We start from the raw sequence: 22876 nt of genomic DNA, 5'->3' as shown, positions 1-22876 counted from the left end.
GGAATCATCACAATGATGATTGAAGATTCATGTGTGAAAAGGCCCAAGATTTTGCAAGTGGCTCTGATAATCATCCTGCAATTATCTGCATCGTCCATTTCCATTCCTTATGTCTGATTTGTTTTTAAATAAGTAGGTAAATCCAGTTGACACAAATATACAAATATTTTTCTATTAAATTTCGAAATATATGATCTCATTCCCCATATATATATATATATATATATGTTAATAGCTCTATGGTTAAATCAACACGGCTACTGCCAGTTGCATGCTTAAGAAGCAATCATCAGGCCGTCGATAGATATATATATATATATATATATAAAGTGCGTATAAAAAAAAACGGGACAGATTTGAAAAGTCTATAAAATTTTTGTTTCAAATAATGATGTCTATATTTTGGTGTTAATAGATGCTCTAAGGTCTTATCTTTGAAATGCAATTTAAAAAAATAAATTTTATTCATGCTTGAGCGAACACGGGACATTTTTTTGTTGGGGGTTCAAAAAGAGGCTTGCGCCAGAATTGCAGAATTTGTGTAATACAATGATCAGACTTCTTGCTAATCAGGAGACTTCCTCTTGACCTTTTCATTATCTGTGCCACAATTTTCAAATTATGCTCTCAAATTTCATTTACAAAGTTATTTATTTAATTGAATTATTTCGTTTTTTCATTTAATCTTCTCTTACCTTTTAATTTTCCTTCATAAGTAACTGAGAAAAGAAGATTTTTTTTGTCAACCCAAGCAAGAAGATTTGAATGATTAATTGGGAAAACTTGTGATTATTAAAATCGTTTTATTATGTGAAACAAATAATGTTATGTACCTTTAAAGACATGAATCTATTTTTCAATGGGTCATTAATTCCTTGACCAAGTTTAATTGCTTGACAGGAAACACAGGAAGGGATTCATGTCTTTCAATGACAATGGTGTATTGAGTCAATTTTGAAGGAGCTAGATATGGCAGATCGGGTAAAATGTATTAAAAAGTTGTGAGCGAGCGAAGTGAGCACGCAAATATTCCCACTTTTTTAATTACAATATCAAATTTTGTGATAGATTTTGACATAATATTCAGAAAATAATATATTTTACTTTCTATCTGTCCTTTTATTTCCTGTCCACTTTTTTTTGGTCATGATTTTTTTAATTGGGGGGGAGCAACCCGAGCGCCCAACCATCTGTGTGGCTTTGTTCAAAAGGCACCATAATCTTTGTAGCACATAATGAAAGGATTTGAATAAAAAAATCCATGCTCTCCCATAATTCGGTTGAAAAAAATTTTAGCTTGAAGAAGGAATATTCAAAGCTAACAGAGAGCATATTAAAAAGAAATAACAGAATAATTCAAGCAAATAAATAGATCTGAAAATGAATTTTGACCGCATGATTTGAAAATTATGGCAAAGATAATGAAAAGGTTAAGAGGAAGTCTGCTAATAAGCAAGAAGTCCGATCATCATATTACTCATATTCTGCAATTCTGGCGCAAGCCTCTTTTTGAACCCCCAACAAAAACGTCCCGTGTTCGCTCAAGCATGAAGGAAACTAAATTTTTTTAATAGCATTTGAAAGACCAGACATTAGAGCACCTATTAACACCAAAATATAGAAATAATAATTTGAAACTAAAATTTTATAGACTTTTCAAATCTGTCCCGTTTTTTTTATACGCACTGTATATATATATATATTTATATAAATCTCTGAATAAACAGAAATTCTGGATTTCTTTCAATACAAGATTTGTAATTGGCATGATCATTATTAATCCTACCTGCTCTAATTTTGTCTTGGTTCTTTCTGCATTTAATTTGATTTCCAGGTCATATTATGATATATTTAGTTGTTTGGATTGAATTTGTAACTAAATCTACCAGATTTCTAAGCCTTTTTAATAAGAAAGGGTTTTCATTTTCAAATTTCATTGCAAGGATTTGCAAGTACCATAGCTTCTCTGATCATAAAAATTTATGAGTTTTTTGGGGGTTTGTTTTAGTTCTTGTAGAAGTATTTATTTTGATTCATAAGCCTGTCAAGTGAGTGATTACACTTCCAAATATTGCAAGCTGCTCAGATGATTATCTTAAATATTCAGTTATCATTATATGTTCAAAAATAGTGAACTTTTTTTTATTTTACTCTAAAATACAGGGATTTCTAACAGCATGGTCAAAAGTAAACAATTCACACTTTAGTTTAGGAATTAAATCATTGTCAATCTAAGAAAACAGATCTGGGCAATTATTTAGCCTTCAATAGATCTTTCCTGAAGAAAACTGAACATTCTTCATTTCATTTCTAAACTTCAAATATGAAACAAAAATATTTAGATGCTGACCAGAGAAATTTTAAAACTTTCAAAGCTATGGTGGAAATTCAACAAATATCCCCAACATGACCAAAGTTCAGTGACTGTAAATGACCTTTGATCTTGGTCATGTGACCTGAAACTCGGGCATGATGTTTGGTGGCATACTATTACCCTTGTGTCCTATTTTTTTTTTTAAAGTTATGATGGCATTTCTAAAACTTAACCTTAGGTAAGAATTCAATGCTGTCAACGCAGCTGAATAATTATAACTTTAGAAGAACAATGTGTAAAAAGGAAGAGTATTCTTTTACAACTAGAGAACATAGAGAAAATGATGTCATCATTACAGTCTTTTCATGATTTAATGGAATATTGAAGAAAAATCTGGGGGAATGTTTTAAAAGACTAAGAAGAGAGATATTGCTATCAGATACGAGGGGAAAATTGCCTGATCAGAATACCTTTCATTTCTTTTTCAAGTGCAAATTTATCTCAGTGGATTTATCTTGTAATTGTAAAAGGTTTTAGGTAATCTTCATCTCAAAGAAAACTGAATCTGAATAAGATAAAATAAAAAACACTTAAACTGAAAGATCACCCACAATGACAAGAAACTGTATACTAAAGATAGTCTTAAAATAAAATGAAACCTTTAGAACAAGATAGCTTGTGCAAACAAGTGGAATGCCTCTGGCCGTCTCACCTGCATCACACGATTCAACATAGCAGCAGTGCTGACTTTGAAAACTACTATAACTCACACAAGATGTTCAGTGATACATGGTTACTCTTATTTCCACGTTTTATGAATTAGACCTATACACTTACAGAGATAGGATGGTAATTCAACAAATACCCCCAATGCGGCCAAAGTTCATTGACCTTACATGACCTTCGACCTTGATCGTGTGACTTGAACTCGCACAGGATGTTCAGGATACTTGATTACTCTTATGTCCAAGTTTCAAAAGTCAGATCAATAAACTTGCAAAGTTATGATGGTAATTCAACAGATACCCCCATTATGGCCAAAGTTCATTGACCTTTGACCCTGGTCATGTGACCTAAAATGCACACAGGATGTTCAGTGATAGTTGATTACTCTAATGTCCAAGTTTTATGAACTAGACCAACATACTTTCAAAGTTATGATGGTAATTCAACAAATACCCCCCAATTCGGCCAAAGTTCATTGACCCTAAATGACCTTTGACCTTAATCATGAGACCTGCAACTTGCACAAAATGTTCAGTGATGCTTGATTACTATTATGTCCATGTTTCATGAATCAGATCCATAAACTTTCAAAGTTATGATGAGAATTCAACAGATACCCCCAATTCGGCCAAAGTTCATTGACCCTAAATGACCTTTGACCTTGGTCATGTGACGTAAAACTCACGCAGGATGTTCAGTGATAATTAATTAACCTTATGTCCAAGTTTCATGAACTAGGTCCATATATTTTTTAAGTTATGATGACATTTCAAAAATTTAACCTCAGGTTAAGATTTCGATGTTGATTCCTCCAACATGGTCTAAGTTCATTGACCCTAAATGACCTTTGACCTTGGTCATGTGACATGAAACTCTGATAGGATGTTCAGTAATACTTGATTAACCTTATGGCCAAGTTTCATGAACTAGGTCCACATACTTTCTAAGTTATGTCATTTCAAAAACTTAACCTCAGGTTAAGATTTGATGTTGACGCCGCCGCCGTCGGAAAAGCGGCGCCTATAGTCTCACTCTGCTATGCAGGTGAGACAACAACAAAAATCAAAGAAACCAATCAACGAAAATTTCGGAAAAATTGAATAAATAATAAGTTATGAGCATTTGAAGTTTAGATCATTATTGTAATGTAGATCCTCCCATTGGCAATGTGACAAAGATGAGTGATGTCACATGTGAACAGCCTTCCCATTACTTTTGTATATATTTCACGTTAAACTACCTCTTTTACCTTATCTTCCATAGATCATGCATTCTTTTTATAGGACTAAATAGGAGGGCAAGTAATACATATTTTCAAAGAATACATTATGGATAAACAGTTTGTATCACTATAAGAAAGAGCAAAAAGACATTGTGGGGGTATTTTATAGTCCATCAAAGGGAAAGTTGTTCACATGTGACATGACACATCCTTGTCAGATTGCCAATGGGAGGATCTTTATAGCATTAGTGATCACAATATTGAAATGCTCATAACTTTTTCATTATTTGTCCAATTTTTCTCAAACTTCCTTTGATTTCTCTGTTTCCACACAAGCCCACTTGTTCCAAAGATTTAATTCCCCTTTAAGACAAATATTCTTGTATCTTCAGAGTTCCATAAAATTAGTATTCTGAAAATTCTTGCATCTTTTCTTCTATCTTTCGTTGAGTGAGCATGATATCAGAGCAAAATATGCATCAAGCTAAAAACATCGCATAAATTTCTATGAGCACAAGATAATACATCGAGATAAAAGGTTTTCTGAAAATTCTTTTATCTTTTCTTTAAAATGTTAAATCCTTTAGAAATATTTACAAGAGGTAGGGGGCTATTGTAACTTTATGCTGCATGCAATATTTCTCCACCAAAATTAATAATTTCTAGCTGCATCCTGCACAAAAGGAGACATTATGGAGATAATCCAGATCTAATTTGAGATGATGAACCTTTTCGAAGAAAACGTGCTTGGAAGAAGAGCCACGTGTATTTTTAGCACAGTACCCACAACCATAAGCATCAGAGATGCAAGAGAAATTACGCCTCATGTCAATAATCCGCTAATGGTTTTTACAGGAAAGATTCTTCTGTTGGTAGACCTATAGCATATAACAACTTAATTGGTTGATGACAAAATATTGGGGGTTTCAGAGATAAAACAGGGGACGTCCTTACAGAGACAAGGCAATTTTCAGAATACCAATTTAAAGGGAAAGTTCACCCTGGAAAAAGTTTATTGTAAAAAGAGCAGAAAAAAAACATTAAATATATTTGAGAAAAATCCTTCAAAGAATAAAAATTTATAAGAATTTCAGTTACTAGTACTTGATTTGTGACATCTATGCAAGCAGCTTCCTATATATATCATATGGTTGAAAGAACAATGAAATGTCATTTTCTCATAAAATTGACAATGAATTTTACTGTACCTTCAGTATATCAATAGACAATCATTTCATAACCCCTTTCTAAAAAGAAAACAAAATAATTCATCACTAAGTCCCACGAACCATTAAAAAATTGAAATCTATGCATTTTATATTACATAACATATGGGGCAACTGCTCGTTTATGACATGTCACAAATCCAAAATTTTAAAGTAGTTTGAAGCATAAGGTTTTCAGCTAATTTTGCATATATATGTTGTTACCATGGCAACACGATTTCCGACACACACAAAAAAGATGTCTTGCACATCTATACATCACGACCAAAGTGGGGGCCAAATTTCATGAGAATTGGTTAAAAATTGAGGAAGTTGTTGAAGCGCAAATTTTCCAACGGACCGACGGAACAACCGACCGACCGTACATTGATTCTATACATGAACTCCTGTCAAACTTTAATTGGCAGGGGTATAAAAATAGGTCTAAAAATACAAAAAATCCTACAAGTACTTCCAAATTCGATCAAATTTGAATCAGTATTTTTTTTTAGTAAAAAAAACTTTATTTGACAAAAAAACGAAATTTGCAGTAACTTTACTTGTTTTGCAAATTTCATTTTTCTCATGAAAACCACAAACCTGAGCTACTGACCAACTTTTCCTGCAGTGCTTAACTACGCGCTCAGTGCGCAGAACGCGTATTAGTGCTTGCGCCATTTTGATCTGTGACGTCAATGATGAAATAGTCGACTATTCCATCATTGACGTCACGGAATAGCACATTTTTTTCAAGTTGGTCCTTATTGTCAAATCTGTAAAAGAATGAAATATTGTATAATTCAAACAATAAAAAACAAAAGAAATAGTGAGTGATAGACATCATCGACTGTTTTGTGAAAAATAAGTGAAATTTTAAAATGTCATAACTTTCTTATTTTACATCCGATTTTGATGAAATTTTTAGCGTTTTGCTCGTTGGATTTTTCTCTATTTATTCAAATCATCATAATTCTGGGGTGGTGGACTTGACCTTTAACCCTAAATCTCCCGGGGTATTTTGATTCTTGTCATTCCCGGGGGGGGGGCCATTATGGCCCCCCCTTAAGATCTCGGCCGCAGATCGCGCGAGCGACGCAAAAATTTGCACGCTGGTAGTGTGCGATGTAATCTACAAGGCTGTATGGTAAAATTTTCCAAAATAATGAGATTTTATTTTATATGAATTAATTATGTTAATTTATGCATAAATCATACTTTTTGCTCTAATTCACTAAATAAAGCTCCTAGAATGCTAATTTTTGGTAAAAATTTTCTTTGTAGCATTCTTAACAATCGTAATTCAAAAAAACTTTGGTTTGGAAATAAATTTCTTATGTATTTTATTGTTTTATGAATTTCTTATGAATTTCTTATGTATTTCTTTGTTTTTTTACTTTTTGTTTTTTATTGTTTTTTCAATGGAAATTGTTCCAGACATAATTCTGATCATGAACAAGGCAAAATTAATTAAGTTTAATCAGTAAAAGTAGAAATAATGATACATTTATGAATTTTGGCTAAATACGCAATTTGCATTGGATTTGTACATGAAATCACGTTTATGAGCAATTTTGGGTCTGACATGCACTTGCATAATGTTGCGTAATGTCGTAACCGCGTACCCGGGCGTCACAACTTTGGTCTCAAAATTTGCGCGAGACTTGAATGTAAAAAGTCAGTGAGCTGCGAGGTGAAAAAATTTCGCGCAGCAGATACATGTATATCGCGAAAATTGTTGAGGGGGGGCCATTATGGCCCCCCCCCCCCGGGAGAATTAGGGTTAAAGACAATACTAGAAGCTTCCAGTACAGTGGAAAGTGCTTCAAGATCATCAGAACTTCAAACTCAAGAGTTTCAAGCTAGACTTCATGTCAGAGCATAGTTCATCTCCACGAAATACAACATTAACTTCTGTGACATTATCTGCACACCATCAATGTGACAGGGCCTTTAGACATAACTCATTGAAAGGAAAAACAAATTTGACAAATTTTTCATAACCTTTACAGGACAAATCCACCCAAACAAAATGTTGATTTGAATAAGAGAAAAACCCAACCAGCGTCACAGTAAAAATTTCATTAAAATCAGATGTAAAATAAGAACAAGTGGAATGCCTCTGGCCGTCTCACCTGCATCACGCGGTTCAATATAGCAGCAGTGCTTACTTTGAATACTACTCTAACTCGCACAAGATGTTCAGTGATACATGGTTACTCTTATTTCCCTTTTTAATGAACTAGACCAATAAACTTACAGAGATATGATGGTTATTCAACAAAAAAACCCCAACATGGCCATGGTCAAGTTCATTGACCTTACATGACCTTTGACCTTGATCATGTGACCTGAAACTCGAACAGGATGTTCAGTGATACTTGATTACTCTTATGTACAAGTTTCATGAATCAGATCCATAAACTTTCAAAGTTATGATGGCAATTCAACAGATACACCCAATTCGGCCAAAGTTCATTGACCTTTGACCTTGGTCATGTGACCTGAAACGCACACAGGATGTTCAGTGATACTTGATTACTCTAATGTCCAAGTTTAATGAACTAGACCAATAAACTTTCAAAGTTATGATGGTAATTCAACAGATACCCCCGATTCGGCCAAAGTTCATTGACCCTAAATGACCTTTGACCTTAATCATGAGACCTGAAACTTGCACAAAATTTTCAGTGATGCTTGATTACTATTATGTCCAAGTTTCATGAATCAGATCCATAAACTTTCAAAGTTATGATGGGAATTCAACAGATATCCCCAATTCGGCCAAAGTTCATTGACCCTAAATGACCTTTGACCTTGGTCATGTGACGTGAAACTCATGCAGGATGTTCAGTGATACTTGATTAACCTTATGTCCAAGTTTCATGAACTAGGTCCATATATTTTCTAAGTTATGATGACATTTCAAAAACTTAACCTCAGGTTAAGATTTGATGTTGACGCCGCCGCCGCCGTCGGAAAAGCGGCGCCTATAGTCTCACTTTGCTTCGCAGGTGAGACAAAAATATATTCTTAAATTCCACTTAATTTTGCAAAACAGTTATATGCATATCCTGGTCAGTAGGCAAATGAGGGAATCAGTCTTTTTCCTCCCTGAAATGTGGAATTACTATCGTTTAACTTTTTGTGGTTTAGTCAAGTTGGTCATTGTTGTCGAATGTGTAAAATTGGAAAAATTCAAACAATAATTCAAACAATTAAACTCAGGTTAAGATTTCGATGTTGATTCCTCCAACATGGTCTAAGTTCATTGAACCTAAATGACCTTTGACCTTGGTCATGTGACATGAAACTCTAATAGGATGTTCAGTAATACTTGATTAACCTTATGGCCAAGTTTTATTAACTAGGTCCATATACTTTCTAAGTTATGACGTCATTTCAAAAACTTAACCTCAGGTTAAGATTTGATGTTGACGCCGCCGCCGCCGTCGCCGTCGGAAAAGCGGCGCCTATAGTCTCACTTTGCTTCGCAGGTGAGACAAAAATATATTCTTAAATTCCACTTAATTTTGCAAAACAGTTATATGCACATCCTGGTCAGTAGGCAAATGAGGGAATCAGTCTTTTTCCTCCCTGAAATGTGGAATTACTATCGTTTAACATTTTGTGGTTCAGTCAAGTTGGTCATTGTTGTCGAATGTGTAAAATTGGAAAAATTCAAACAATAATTCAAACAATGAAAAACAAAAGAAAAAGTGAGGCACATCATCGACTCTCTCATTTGCATATCACTGAGTCGTACATAAAGCTGTTTTATGAAAATAAGCAAAACTTTACTACATATATATCATAACTTGTTTATTTTCCATCTGATTTTGATGAAATTTTCAGCGTTATATTTGTGTGATTTTTCTCTATTGATTCAAATCAACATTTTCCTGGGGTGGACCTGACCTTTAAACAGATGATATGAATTCTTTTTTTAGAAATAAAGATCTGAAGCAAGATATTTCAAAGATATACAATGCTCGGAAGGTTGAAAGAACGAGTGTACAGAAGGATACGAAAAAAAATCCAGCATAGGTTTGTAGACTTACAACACCGATTTATTTTCAATGAACTCAAAGGTTTGCAGGATTACTATGGAAGCGCTTACAGATTACATCTGAGACCTTCAGTTGGCTTCTAATTGAAACGCTTCCACCTACACAAATTATTCAAATAAAATTTTACAGAAAAGCAAATGAAGAATTTTACCTGCCTTTTCATTATGCATGCAGAAATATCCCCTGAAAATCCTCATCTGACAGGAAATGAATACCTTAAAGCTACATGTAATTAAATGGCAGTGCATGCAAATCTGCACCATGCATTAACATGGTATTGAGATAAGGTGAAATAGATTACTAGATTTAAGAGGTCAATTGAATAGGTTGGGGGATAGTGGCGTGCGCCACTTATGGCACACCGAGCCTTCGGGAGTGGCGTGTGGGAGCCGGTATAGAAAAAAAAATAAAATAAAAGGTTGATCAACTATTAATCTGGGATTGAGGCTTGATCATTTAGTTACAAAGGGAAAATAAAAACTCAGCTCTTTTTTAAATCTAAATGCTATTTGATTGCCTCTGATTTTGTGCAATCTAGCATTCAATAACCCCTATTAGTATTATGGAGGATCTATTTAATGTATTTATTTACGATTGGTACAATTCAAAGACTAGGTACATAATATGTGAACATAGATTTGTGAACAGTGCTTTTAATAATAGCAATAATAATCATAATTACGTTTTATCTACTCAGGGTAGCCATTTCGGTTAGGGAACTGCAGCTGGCCCAGCATTTCCAGTATGGTATTACTACCCTTCTCCAATCTACATGCTGTGCACCAAGCAAGAAGGCAGATCGAGGTTCCATTCCTATATATATTTTTGTATGACTCTGTTGGTGATCGAACCAACGGCCTCCCGTTCATGAGGCTGACGCTCTACCACTGATCAACATACCCGCTTTGCTTTTTAAACACGACCCTCATCAAGAACAAATCTTAATACAGAAACATAATAATTAACACTAATTTGAGCAAGTCGCTTATCATTTTTTGAAATAAATTGTGTAGTATGTTGGTATTTTTATATCTTCTGTTGATTGAGAACCCCTCTCGGCCATTTAAAAGGCTTTCTGCTCTTCAAGTGGTCCTGCATCCCCCCCCCCATACCACAATATTTCGCTCTTCGCGTGTTGGATAGTGGAGCAGTCCAGATTCTCAACAAGAAATTTGGCGCTTCAACAAAATTTAATTGAGAATGGCTGCAGTAGGCAGTGCTGCACCAGCCCGAGTTTGCTTAATCTTGAGATTTAAGCCCGAACAACTCACTACGCGATTAATGTAGAGATTCAAGAAACCCCATCTCCACCAGTGCAACTTAAGCAATTCATGCTTGATGCATTATGATCTGACACAGTGAATAAATAATCCCGAGGAAATCTCGAGTGCGCCTACACCTGCAAGTTGACTTAGTCTCCATTACAAGAGATTGTTCATATTGGTATAATTTTCTGGATGAGAAATAGCGTGATTATTTAAAAACTCGGGATGGTGCAGACAGCCCTATTGAATGCCAGAGGGTGAGATCAGGACCTATTCATAGATTGACAATGCCAGGTTCCAAATGCTGACTTTATTGAACAAGAGATTTAAATTTATTGGAAGGGGGTGAAAAAAAATGTGTGATAGCTGCCTTCTACATTAGTTGGTAGTTTGCTAAAATTGAGCTTGCGCTTGTGATGTTTTCGAATCAATCGAATGCAGTCACAATATTCGGATTGTCACGATCTCACCCCCACTTAGCTATAATAATAGCAAAGTCAGGGTGAGAATGTGTTTTGTGGCTATTATTTTGAATTTGTATTTTGTTGAGATTTTGGAGTAATTTCTGTTGCTATTCTGTGCAGTTTGAGGAAAAATACGTTTCCATGATTTTCCGTTTGGAAAAGCAACATTCAAAGGGCCATTTCCGTGAAATTGTAGAAATTTAGCAGGATAATTCGTAAATTATAGCACTCTATTTTGCAAATTGCTATTATTTCAGTTTGAATGTTCAACTCCACAAATACACAGTGGCTCCGGGTAATTTTGAACCCCTTTTGGATGCAATTGTTTCAATACAAAATAATTTTCAAACAAGAAGAACGAAAAAAACCTTTTAAAATATAAATTTTCCATCTGATGATTACGAATTTACGATAATATGATGATATTGTACTTTAAAAATGCTTCATTATGACAGTAATGGCGCTGTTATGCTGAAAGACACTACTGCTTTTGCTGCTGATGATGAATAATAACAATAATAATAGCTGGATTTATAAAGCGCTTTTTGCCTAAGGATACAAAGCGCTGCTATTATTACCGCGGCTTTAGCTCGAGCTACCATCACCGGCACTCAGTGCTTTCAAGGAAATCATCCTGCTGGTTACCCATTCACCTCACCTGGGTTGAGTGCAGCACAGTGTGGATAAATTTCTTGCTGAAGAAAAACATGCCATGGCTAGGATTCGAACCCACGACCCTCTGTTTAAAATGCAAGAGTCAGCAGAACCATTAGACCAATACGCGACCACAAAGACGATAACAAGGAGATGGGGGCAATGAACATGATAAATTTTGATGATGTAGATGATAAATGTTATGATTGATGGTGATTATGATCAGGGACGATGATGACATGAAGAGTCATGAAGAATAAGATGAGGATGCAGAGCTACTTATTTCAATATTCACCTCTCAGGAAGAATTTACTGACGAAGGAAGCAGAATAGCAGGGCCCCATCTAACAAAGAGTAGGCCTAACGATTGATCTGATCAACATCTACACAGCTATGGATGGTCAGCGACATCAACATCTAAAATGCAAATTTGTTTGAAATATTTTCCAGATATGATGTATATTCATGCATTCTTTGTTTTCTTGAAAATTCACTGTGCTTCTCTTTGTTTAAAAAGGACATTATGCAAATTTCTTGTAGAAAAAATAATGGTATGGATGGATTTCCATACAGTTGACATTGATAAGATCCACCGTAACTCTTTGTAAGACAGGGCCCAGGGTCCCATATTACTATAGCGGGATGGAAAATAGAGATTTGTTTGTTTGGGTAAAGAAGTTCGCTCGCCTTCTTCCATTGTTTACATTCCTTAAAGGTGTTGATTTCGTTTGCTAGTTTTTCTGGGCCAGGCTAGCGATTGGAATGTGGAAGTGAAAGAGGGCAAACTGACTGGGTTGCTAGGCGTTCAGGACTAATAGAAGTCCATTGGAACTTCAGTTATTTACTACTTTGCTTCTTATTCATGTTCTTCGGCTCGCTTGCATTCTTCAGTGATTAAAGAGAGAGAGAGCGAGAGTGTGAACAGGTGTGGAAGCAAGGAGTGAATTCCTTGGTGGAAGTGAGCTGTGAGTGGGAGTGGCTGAAGTGACAAGAGTCGCAAAAGAGGATTAATTGACCGAGAGAGCAGTTGGGGGAGTGGTAGAGAGAGTTACGTAAGTTGGAAGAATAATGGAAAGCCGAAGAACTTGAATTTGGAATCGGAGTACACAATAATTAAGTTCCGTTTTATATACTTACATTATAGGCGGATTAATTTCGCGCATTACACCAAAAGTGATAGGGTCGACTTGGAGAAAGGCTTTTTTCGCCATGCGGTGTTTGACCCAGAAAGGGGATAAAAAGGGAGTGTTTAGTTGACAAGGGGCAGTTTTTCGTTTCCGATTTGTTTTGCCGCCGTAGGCCATGTCGGTTTGATTTTTGTCTGTCGTCGGTCGTCCAGCCCAGAGATGCGACATTTATTATTATCCAGCATGTAATTTGACTTTGATTTAGAATAAAACCTGATACACAACTTAACTTCATCGAACTTGTCATTCTTTGACTCCCGTCCTTTTTTTGTACGTGGGCAGCGCAAGACGGTGGGCGGCCACCGGCCGTCTTGCAAAGCTGTGCCGCTACAAAATTGGTAGTACGGATGGGGTCGACCGTCATCTTCAGCATGTTCGGGGAACGTTTTAGTCCTTCAGTCTGGTTTTACGCATAAACACAATGTTTATCGGACATTGAGATAAATTCAACAAGGAGAGCTTCACTTCATGTCACCGGTTCCGGCTTATTTTTTGTTCGAGGATGTGAATTGATATTATTTTAACTTTAACGTTGGAGAGAGAAATTCAGCTGCAGGGGTTGGATTGAGCCCCCACATCGCCCGGGTTTTCGACGTTGGGACCTTACATGTGCCGTTGAGCTCAGGAGAAAGAACCCTTCGTCCTGGGACTCACGCGTGGCTGCATTGTAGCGAGGAGTCGAGGGACCTGTGAAAACCACTGCAAATAGACCTGACGGGGTAGCATAGCTGGTTTCCACTAAAACCCTCCGGATTAGTTGGTACCGACGAAGTCTGGTGATTTCACATTACACTGCGGTGAGAGGAGTCGTTTAACTGCGCGAGAATCGTCTTGGAAGGGGCTGTAAAGGAACTCAGCAGGGCGATTGCTTTTCCTTTGGTCGTCTCATGAGGATGGATTGAGGTTAGGAACTGGAGGCCGCAGGCGCTAGTCCGGCTCGGGGAGTTGGACGCTATCGAGGAGCTCCGAGACATCGTTCTTCCAACCAACGCTTCGTCACGGCCCTTCATCTTCGTCATCGACGTGGTGTGGTAGACCCTGTCTTCGATATCTTCGACGGTGGAAGCTGGCACTGTCGTTTGGAAGCCGATAGCCTTGGCGAGTGAAGCAGCAGGAGTCGCTGGTATGTAGTGAAGCCCTTGTTAAGATTTTTCCAGAACAGTCATTCACATTTAATGTAGATAGACTCTCATATTACAAACTATAAGATATGCTTGATATGTATCTGAAAAGATATGAACTCGTTATCTTCTCAACATGACGATGTGTTAAGATATGTGTGTAGCTATGCAGTTTGTTATTATGTCTGTTTTGCATTAGTGTGCATTGGGATCTGAAGGGGATAGCACAAATAAATTCTGCAAATACACCACTAGACAGAATAATAGTAAAAATCTAGATTTTGATAGTGTTCTTTGGCAACACGTGAAAATACATCTTCAGAAAATCTATATAGAATTTGCAGTCTTTTGTGCTTACCTTTATGTCAGACCCCCAATGTTTATTGTGATCTGGACTTACACATTTCACAATTTTAACTAAATGCCTTTTTTCCTAGGTTCTGCGTCTGGTTCGATTGGTTACCTTTCTCTCCCAGAGTTAGATAGTAGACTATTTTATAAGTGTTATAACTGAAGGTTTATCGTAGTTGAGGTTGCATCTCCTTTCAGTAGTATTCACATATACATAGTAAAATTATGGCTGAAAAGTTAGTTGAAGATTTAGTAACCGGTTTAACCGGAGCATTACAAGGTTGTAGGTTTACCCCTAGTGATAGAAGTACCAGACTTGAGAGATTTTCTGGACAAGGTGGCATTTCCCTTACCGAATGGTTAGAAGAAATAGATCTTTATTGTGAACAATACCAAATCTCTGAAACTCAAAAGTGCGGCATAATCGAAGCAAATTTGGAAGGTGCAGCACGTAAAAAAGTTGTTTTTCGGGGAAATAAGATACTAAAAGTATTATTGAACTATTTCAAAAACATTTTGGAAAGAAACAAACTGTGCAATCTTTGCAGCAAGCCTATTATGAAATCCAATCGAAGTCTGGTGTTTCTGACCAGGAAAAATTGTTAGGGACCACTTTTTTAAATTTGTTTCCTTCCTTTTCGCCTGAACGACTCATTCAAATGCAGAAAATTGACCCAGAACTGAGATTTGTGTGGGAACGGTGGAGTGCGCACTGGAAACCGGGGGATGAATTTCCCGCACGTTTTTCAGAACCGGATAGTTTGAAACAATGGTTATATCAATGGTCTAATTTTACTGTTAAAGATGGAATATTAGGAAGGAAGGTTCTTGATCCTTTATTTGGTAATATATTTCAAATTTTACTCCCACAGTGTTTGCGTAAAGAGTATTTTAGTTGGATGTCATGATGAATGGGGACATCAAGGTAGAAATAAAACTCAACAATTAGCTAGGTCAAGAGTTTATTGGCCTGGCATGGCTCGTGATATAAAATTTTATGTTAAAAGATGTATTAAATGTGCTAAGGCAAAGGAGATGCAGCCTCGGGTAAGAACCCCAATGAGACATCTAATGGCATTTAGTCCATTGGAAATTATTGCTATTGATTTTGTTAAGTTAGATCCTGGTAAGGGAGGATTTGAGGATGTACTTGTTATTACAGATGTATATACGAAATTAGCTCAGGCAATCCCTTGTAGAAATCAACACGCCTCAACAGTAGCTAAAGCTCTACAAGAGCACTGGTTCACAAAGTATGGAATTCCAAATAGAATTCATAGTGATCAGGGACGTAATTTTGTGGGTCAGGTGATAAAAGAATTATGTAGGCTTTATGGTATACGTAAGACTCGTACAACACCATATCATCCTGAGGGTAATGCTCAGGCTGAAAGATTATTTGGCCTAATCAAATCGCTGGATCAGCGTGATAGACGTAGATGGCCTGAATTATTGCCTCATCTTGTCTACATGTACAATACCACCCCCCACGAAACTACGAGGGTCAGCCCTTTTGCTCTTATGTTTGGTAGGAAAGAGCGTATTCCTTTATCATTTGTTGGGTGTGTCTGATGTAGAATGGGAACAAGACTTTGTTAAAGAACAAGCCGAGTTGGTTGAGAGGGCTCAAAAAGTTGCCAAAGAAAGAACTGACAAGGTAGCAGCCCGGAATAAGGCCCGAGCTGATGCAAATATCTCTGCAAGTCCCCTCCCCTGGGCATAGGATCTCTTGTTTACTTAAAGAAGTGTGCTTTTAGTAAAAGACACAAGTTGGAGAATGTTTATTTTGATGAATTATATGTTGTTTGGATAAATCTTACTGAGGATATTTATCGTATCCGACCTTAATGGAGGTAATCCAAAGATAGTGAATCGTAGGCTAGTAAGGAAAGTACCTTCTGAATCAGATGTGGTTGACCAAAATATGGAAGATTTTGGGTTATGAGAGAAGGAAAATCATTGCTAGCTACAAGGATTCTAGAAAAGATTTTGAGGATGAATATGTTTTAGTACCAGAAAGAGTAACTACAGAAACAGTAGGGGAGAGTACTGGTCTAACCAGAGTACGGATGGGGGCGTACAAGTGGGCGTACCAGAGGCGGAACAAGTGTTGTCCAGATGAGATCTTAAAGACAAAATAAAGGCATTCATTCTAATCCATACAACTTGCCTAAGTCTGTATTGGAAAAATAAAGTAATAAGTAAAAAATTAAAAATTTACCTTGGGTCTCTGGGCTGGACTCCGCCTTCAATTATTTATGACGATGACAGTTTTATTATTTGTGAAACGATTAGTAGGGAGTGGGGTAAGGAGCATGAATTTGGAAGTAGGTGGTAAATAACTAATATTGAGAAGTTTTGGAGAAGGGAACTCAACTTTGAAAGAATGGTACATAATACAAATACATAGGGATATGTTCTGGGTTTGGGAGCATCGTTCCCTGCCGGATGCACCCCATAACAGAAAGGGGGAAGGAGCTATACCTACGTAGAATAGTAAGTTTTTGTCAGACACATTTTTGGATTTAATTAGTTTTTTATTGTGGGATAAATGATGTACATCAGTGATTATGGGTTATATGTATGATTGCTTGGTTCTATTGATTGACTGGCCCAGTTTGGTTTGCCGACATGGATCATTTAATATATTTTGTGATATTAATTAATCTGTAAATATGTAATTATATTTGTCCTTATAGGAAAACTACATATCAGACGGCAGGATGGTGTCAAACGGAACTGGAGGAGGCATGGGATATCCACCTCTGATGGTAGTTTTGATATCATCCCAAAGTCTTGGTAAATGGTAGAAAACAAGTAATGTTTGGGTTATTTTTTTTGTCCATGTAAAAGGACTTCTAAAATCTGAATGAATGAAAGAAAGGATTTTATAAAAACAATTGTTTATCTTTTTAATGTGGAGGTTTACCCTAGAGGTGCACTATGTCATCTGTTTGGAAGCAAAGGATGAATTGTACATAAAAAAAAACACTGTAAAGTAATGATTCTGAAAGTATAACACAAAATAATAGTAACTTTCAGAATAAGCGTCATTATTTGTAACCATAGCAGAGCGAGGTCTAACATGTGCATGCATGCTGTCCAATATCAAAATATTTACTGTTTACTGTCTATGATACATGTTCATGGTTGATATATAATGCCTGAAGTTGATTGTTCATGGTTTACAATTACAACCCATCCATTGATTAATGTTCAATTGATTAATAAACACTTTTACTAGGGCATTATACAAGTATGCTGATGCAAAAGATTTTTTTAGTATCATTTTGGACATGAAACATGCACTTGTTAACTAAGGTTATTTATAGTTTTTTTTTATATATATAAGATGACCAGATTTACTGCTGTTGGTTTTCATTTTGTAAGGTGGATACAGATACGGATATGGATAATTTTACTTTTCACATGTATCATTGCTATTATTACTACTGTACATGTAAGTTTATGTACCTGTAGTATTTTTGACATAACTAGTTGTGCATAAGAGGTATAATGAAGGTTTAATAGATGTTTAGAGGTTGAATTTGTAACTAAACCTTTCAATTCATTTTTTTGGGGGTCTGGAAAGTTCATCTTTGAAGGGGTGATGTCATCGATGAAGCAGCAGGAAGCTTGGGTCATCCACTTCCCAATGCCTATACGTTGACATTCCCCTGATGGAAGCTCTCCAAATCCTATTTTTAATTGAAGAAGGTACAGGTACAATGTATATACATGCAATCTATTTACCAAAAAAGGGGAAGATTTTGAAATAACAATATTTGGCATGAATATAGAACGATGTTGAAATGTTTATATTGTTTATGACAAATTGTAAGTGTCATGGATGGACGACCGTCAGTATCAAATCTTTTTTTCCTTATTTTTTGCGATCTTATGGAACAGATCGATTCAGTAGGGGAGAGTTATAGCGGGATGGAAAATAGAGATTTGTTTGTTTGGGTAAAGAAGTTCGTTCGCCTTCTTCCATTGTTTACATTCCTTAAAGGTGTTGATTTCGTTTGCTAGTTTTTCTGGGCCAGGCTAGCGATTGGAATGTGGAAGTGAAAGAGGGCAAACTGACTGGGTTGCTAGGCGTTCAGGACTAATAGAAAGTCCATTGGAACTTCAGTTATTTACTACTTTGCTTCATATTCATGTTCTTCGGCTCGCTTGCATTCTTCAGTGATTAAAGAGAGAGAGAGAGCGAGAGTGTGAACAGGTGTGGAAGCAAGGAGTGAATTCCTTGGTGGAAGTGAGCTGTGAGTGGGAGTGGCTGAAGTGACAAGAGTCGCAAAAGAGGATTAATTGACCGAGAGAGCAGTTGGGGGAGTGGTAGAGAGAGTTACGTAAGTTGGAAGAATAATGGAAAGCCGAAGAACTTGAATTTGGAATCGGAGTACACAATAATTAAGTTCCGTTTTATATACTTACATTATAGGCGGATTAATTTCGCGCATTACACCAAAAGTGATAGGGTCGACTTGGGGAAAGGCTTTTTTCGCCACGCGGTGTTTGACCCAGAAAGGGGATAAAAAGGGAGTGTTTAGTTGACAAGGGGCAGTTTTTCGTTCCCGATTTGTTTTGCCGCCGTAGGCCATGTCGGTTTGATTTTTGTCTGTCGTCGGTCGTCCAGCCCAGAGATGCGACATTTATTATTATCCAGCATGTAATTTGACTTTGATTTAGAATAAAACCTGATACACAACTTAACTTCATCGAACTTGTCATTCTTTGACTCCCGTCCTTTTTTTGTACGTGGGCAGCGCAAGACGGTGGGCGGCCACCGGCCGTCTTGCAAAGCTGTGCCGCTACATTACAAAGAGTTACGATCGATCCAATCAATTGTAACTCTATGGAAATCCATCAGTGTCATAATTTTTTTCTACATGGAAGGTTTCTTTCACAAAGCTAACACAGAGGGCCTTGACTCCCATGAAAGCTCTCTTTCCCAAAGCTAACACAGAGGCCCTCTATGTTAGCTTTGGGAAAGAGAGCTTCCCTACCTCCAAGTCCGATTATGACCATAGCCACGCATCCAATGGGTTGATATCATTAGGGCCCACCATACGGGCAGTGCCTTTCTGTTGGCAACTTTGGAAGTGTTCTCCTTTACAGTGTTGCTATTTATGTTCTCATATATTTACTTTTACGAGTGAATTGTTAAGCATCGTAATACTTTGTCATGTAGGCCTACGTTTATTGCGAAGTGAAATAACATTGAACTGAACAGTTAAAATGAATATGACCTCACCTTCCTGTGGTCCATGGTGAGAGCTCTAAGCTGCAGCTCCAGTTCATTGCTAACCAGTGATGAATCCAGATGGGATGGTACCAATGGTGGGCTGTTAGGCCAATGAGTCTGGAATCAAACACATCAGGGGGTGCTTTCACAAAGGGCTAAGAGTGACAGCATAAATGTGGTAGCATATGGCATGATTTAGTCAACTTTTAAATAGTCTTTCATGATTTTACACAAAAAATCAAATAATTCTAAATATCCTGCATATTTTCCTTTTGGGTATAAAACCATATCTCTGTCAAAGAAAGGGATACAAATTTCAGTATATAATCTTTATTTGTAGTTTTCTGATATGAATTCACTAAAATTGAAACTTAAGTGTTCCAGGGACTTTTTAAAAGAAAATTAAAAACACATTTCTATATTAAAGCATGGAAGGTTGAATATCCTACAAAATAAAAAATGCAAGTGCAAAACAGAATTTACAGATGAATAAATGTTTTGATTTTTCAATTTTTTTTTTTCATTAAGCTTGAAATAGTCACACTACAGTTGTAGTGTATTAATATGTCACCAAATACAACTTTGGGCTAACATTTTGGCATTTCACAATGTATAACATTAATAACAGCTATGTGGAACAAATACATTGATCTATATTGTTCACCAGTGGGGGAAAAAATCATGTCAGGCCTGGGAGTGTGAGACAAGCCTGTAATCCAGGGCCCCATCTTACAAAGAGTTGCTATTGATCTAATCAACTACAACTACGGAAAGCCAGCAACATCAACATTTCATTTTGTTTATTTCCATTTTAAATAATTAGTTTGTTTTGTACATTTTGACATATAAATCACAAAACATATTTCAAGTATCCCCTGTTAGTAGAGCGGATAAGCTCCAAAAATCACAAGAATTGTGCAAAATTTGACTAAAGCATGAAACTTTCACAAGTATTAGTATATGCCGTAAGATTTATTTTAAAGATGGGAGGTAAATTTCAAAATGCCATTTTCGGCCGTTGCCATGGCAACGGAATAATTTCTCAAAACTGACTTACATTCCCATGTAAATGGTAAATAAACATGATATAGATGAATAAAATGATAACTTTCAAGCTTCCAATTGAATATATATAAAATTTAGAAACATTCAAAATCAACAAGATAGTTCCAATCGGTCCATTGCCATGGCAACGGCTTGTTTTTCCCCAGAAAAATAAAAAAATTTGATTAAAAAAATGTTGTAGAATATGATTTATCTTTAATTTTCCCTAATTTTACAGTGTTAAACAAAGATATTTTGGTTGCTAGATGTATAAATTATATCTCAAACCATTGCCATGGCAATCAAATAACAACTGATTTACAAAAATAACATGGTTGACAAGACAATGGGCAGGTGGAAAAATCAACTGGAATTGACTTTATATGTATGCTTTAGTTTTGACCCCCTGATTTGAACCAAAAATACAGAAAGTGTTCTGCAGGAGTTCTTTATAAATATAAAACTTTATGTTGCATTGGTAATGCTTGAATTAAATAAAAAGAAACAATGTTGCAAAGAACCCGTTGCCATGGCAACAGCTTATTTTCCTCTAGAAAGGTAAAATTATTGATAAAAATGTAGAATACATGTATGATCATCAGTCCATTTTCAATAATTTTTAGGTACTAATCGAGATATGTTTGTGACTAAATTTATATATATATATAAAACATCTTAAGTCATTGCCATGGCAACCAGATAACATTCAATTTAAAAAACAACAAAACAGGGATGACAAGGTTATGGATAGGTGAATAATACAATGAAAATAACTTTTATGCATAAGGTTTGACCTACTCAATTAATTTAGGGGAAATAATAAAGTTAGTGTTTTGCATGAACTCATTAGAATGTCCAACATTGATGTTGCCTTAGCAATACTTGAATTCCACGATAAATATCAATGTTGCAAATGACCTGTTGCCATAGCAACGGCTCATTTACACAAGAAAAGTACCAGTTTTGATTAGAAAAATGACTATAGACTCTGATTTTTCTTTCATTTCTCCTAATTTTGTGATAAGAATTGATATGTTTGCTGTTAACATACAAATAATATCTGAAGCCATTGTCATGGCAACCAAATTACATCGAATTTGAAAAAAAAACATGGTTGACAACACAATGGACAGGTGGAAAATGCAATTAGAATTATTCTGTATATGCTTAAGTTTTGAACCCCTCATTTGAACATAAAGTATAGAATGAGTTCTGCAGGAGTTCTTTAGAAAGATAAAAAATTATGTTGCCTTGGTTACGCTTGAATTAAATTCTTTTTAAAATGTTGCAAAGGGCTCGTTGCCATGGCAACAGCTTATTTCCCTATAGAAAGGTAAATATATTGATAAAAATGTAGAATACAGACATGTATGATCATCTTTCCATTTTCAATTATTTTAAGGTACTGATCAAGATATGTTTGTGACTAGATTTATAAATATAACATTTTAAGCCATTGCCATGGCAACCCGATAACATCTATTTTTTTCAAAAACAACATGGATGGCAAGGGTATGGAGACTATGGACAGGTGAAAAATTCACTTAATGTGCATGCATAAGGTTTGACCTCAATCTAGGGGAAACAATACAATGAGTGTTCTGCATGAACTAATTAGAATGATAAACATTGATGATGGCTTGGTAATACTTGAATTCAATGATAAATATCAACGTTGCAAATGATCTGTTGTCATAGCAACTACTCATTTTCCCAAGAAAAGTACCAGTTTTGATTAAAAAAACTGTAGTGGTCTGATGTGTCCAAGACCTTGAGACGGCTTCCAAAAATGGAGTTTAAAACGGCTGTTGATATATAAATGGACATAGCTCACTTCATATCCGTCTGGGATAATTATATGATTTCGTGTCTAGACTATGGTTTCAATGGTCAAGTAATACATTATGACAAGTTACACGGACAGTCAGTTGTCCTGTATATTAAAAGAAATCCAAGATGGCTTTGAAAATGGAGTCTAAAATTGCTGTTGCTGCATTAAAAAGCGTAC

The 22876-nt window shown here is 36.0% G+C and overlaps 1 protein-coding gene and 1 long non-coding RNA gene across 2 annotated transcripts in view; one reads left to right on the top strand and one right to left on the bottom strand.

Annotated features, from left to right (window-relative positions):
* LOC121407908 (centrosomal protein of 76 kDa-like) overlaps nucleotides 1-22876 on the bottom strand; it is a 53425-nt gene that overhangs the window by 6253 nt on the left and 24296 nt on the right. Inside the window, exon 11 of the mRNA XM_041599151.1 lies at nucleotides 19834-19941. Within this exon, the coding sequence (XP_041455085.1) occupies nucleotides 19834-19941 (108 nt within the window). The remainder of the gene's footprint in view (nucleotides 1-19833; nucleotides 19942-22876) is intronic.
* Nucleotides 12757-19287, top strand: LOC121407909. Its single transcript, XR_005968963.1, has 2 exons — nucleotides 12757-14227; nucleotides 17276-19287. It is a non-coding gene; the product is annotated as an uncharacterized LOC121407909 (long non-coding RNA).

This window comes from Lytechinus variegatus, chromosome 2 (assembly GCF_018143015.1).
Source record: "Lytechinus variegatus isolate NC3 chromosome 2, Lvar_3.0, whole genome shotgun sequence".
NCBI lineage: Eukaryota > Metazoa > Echinodermata > Echinoidea > Temnopleuroida > Toxopneustidae > Lytechinus > Lytechinus variegatus.
Note: the sequence above shows the minus strand (reverse complement) of the source record. Positions and strands in the feature narration are given on the sequence as shown.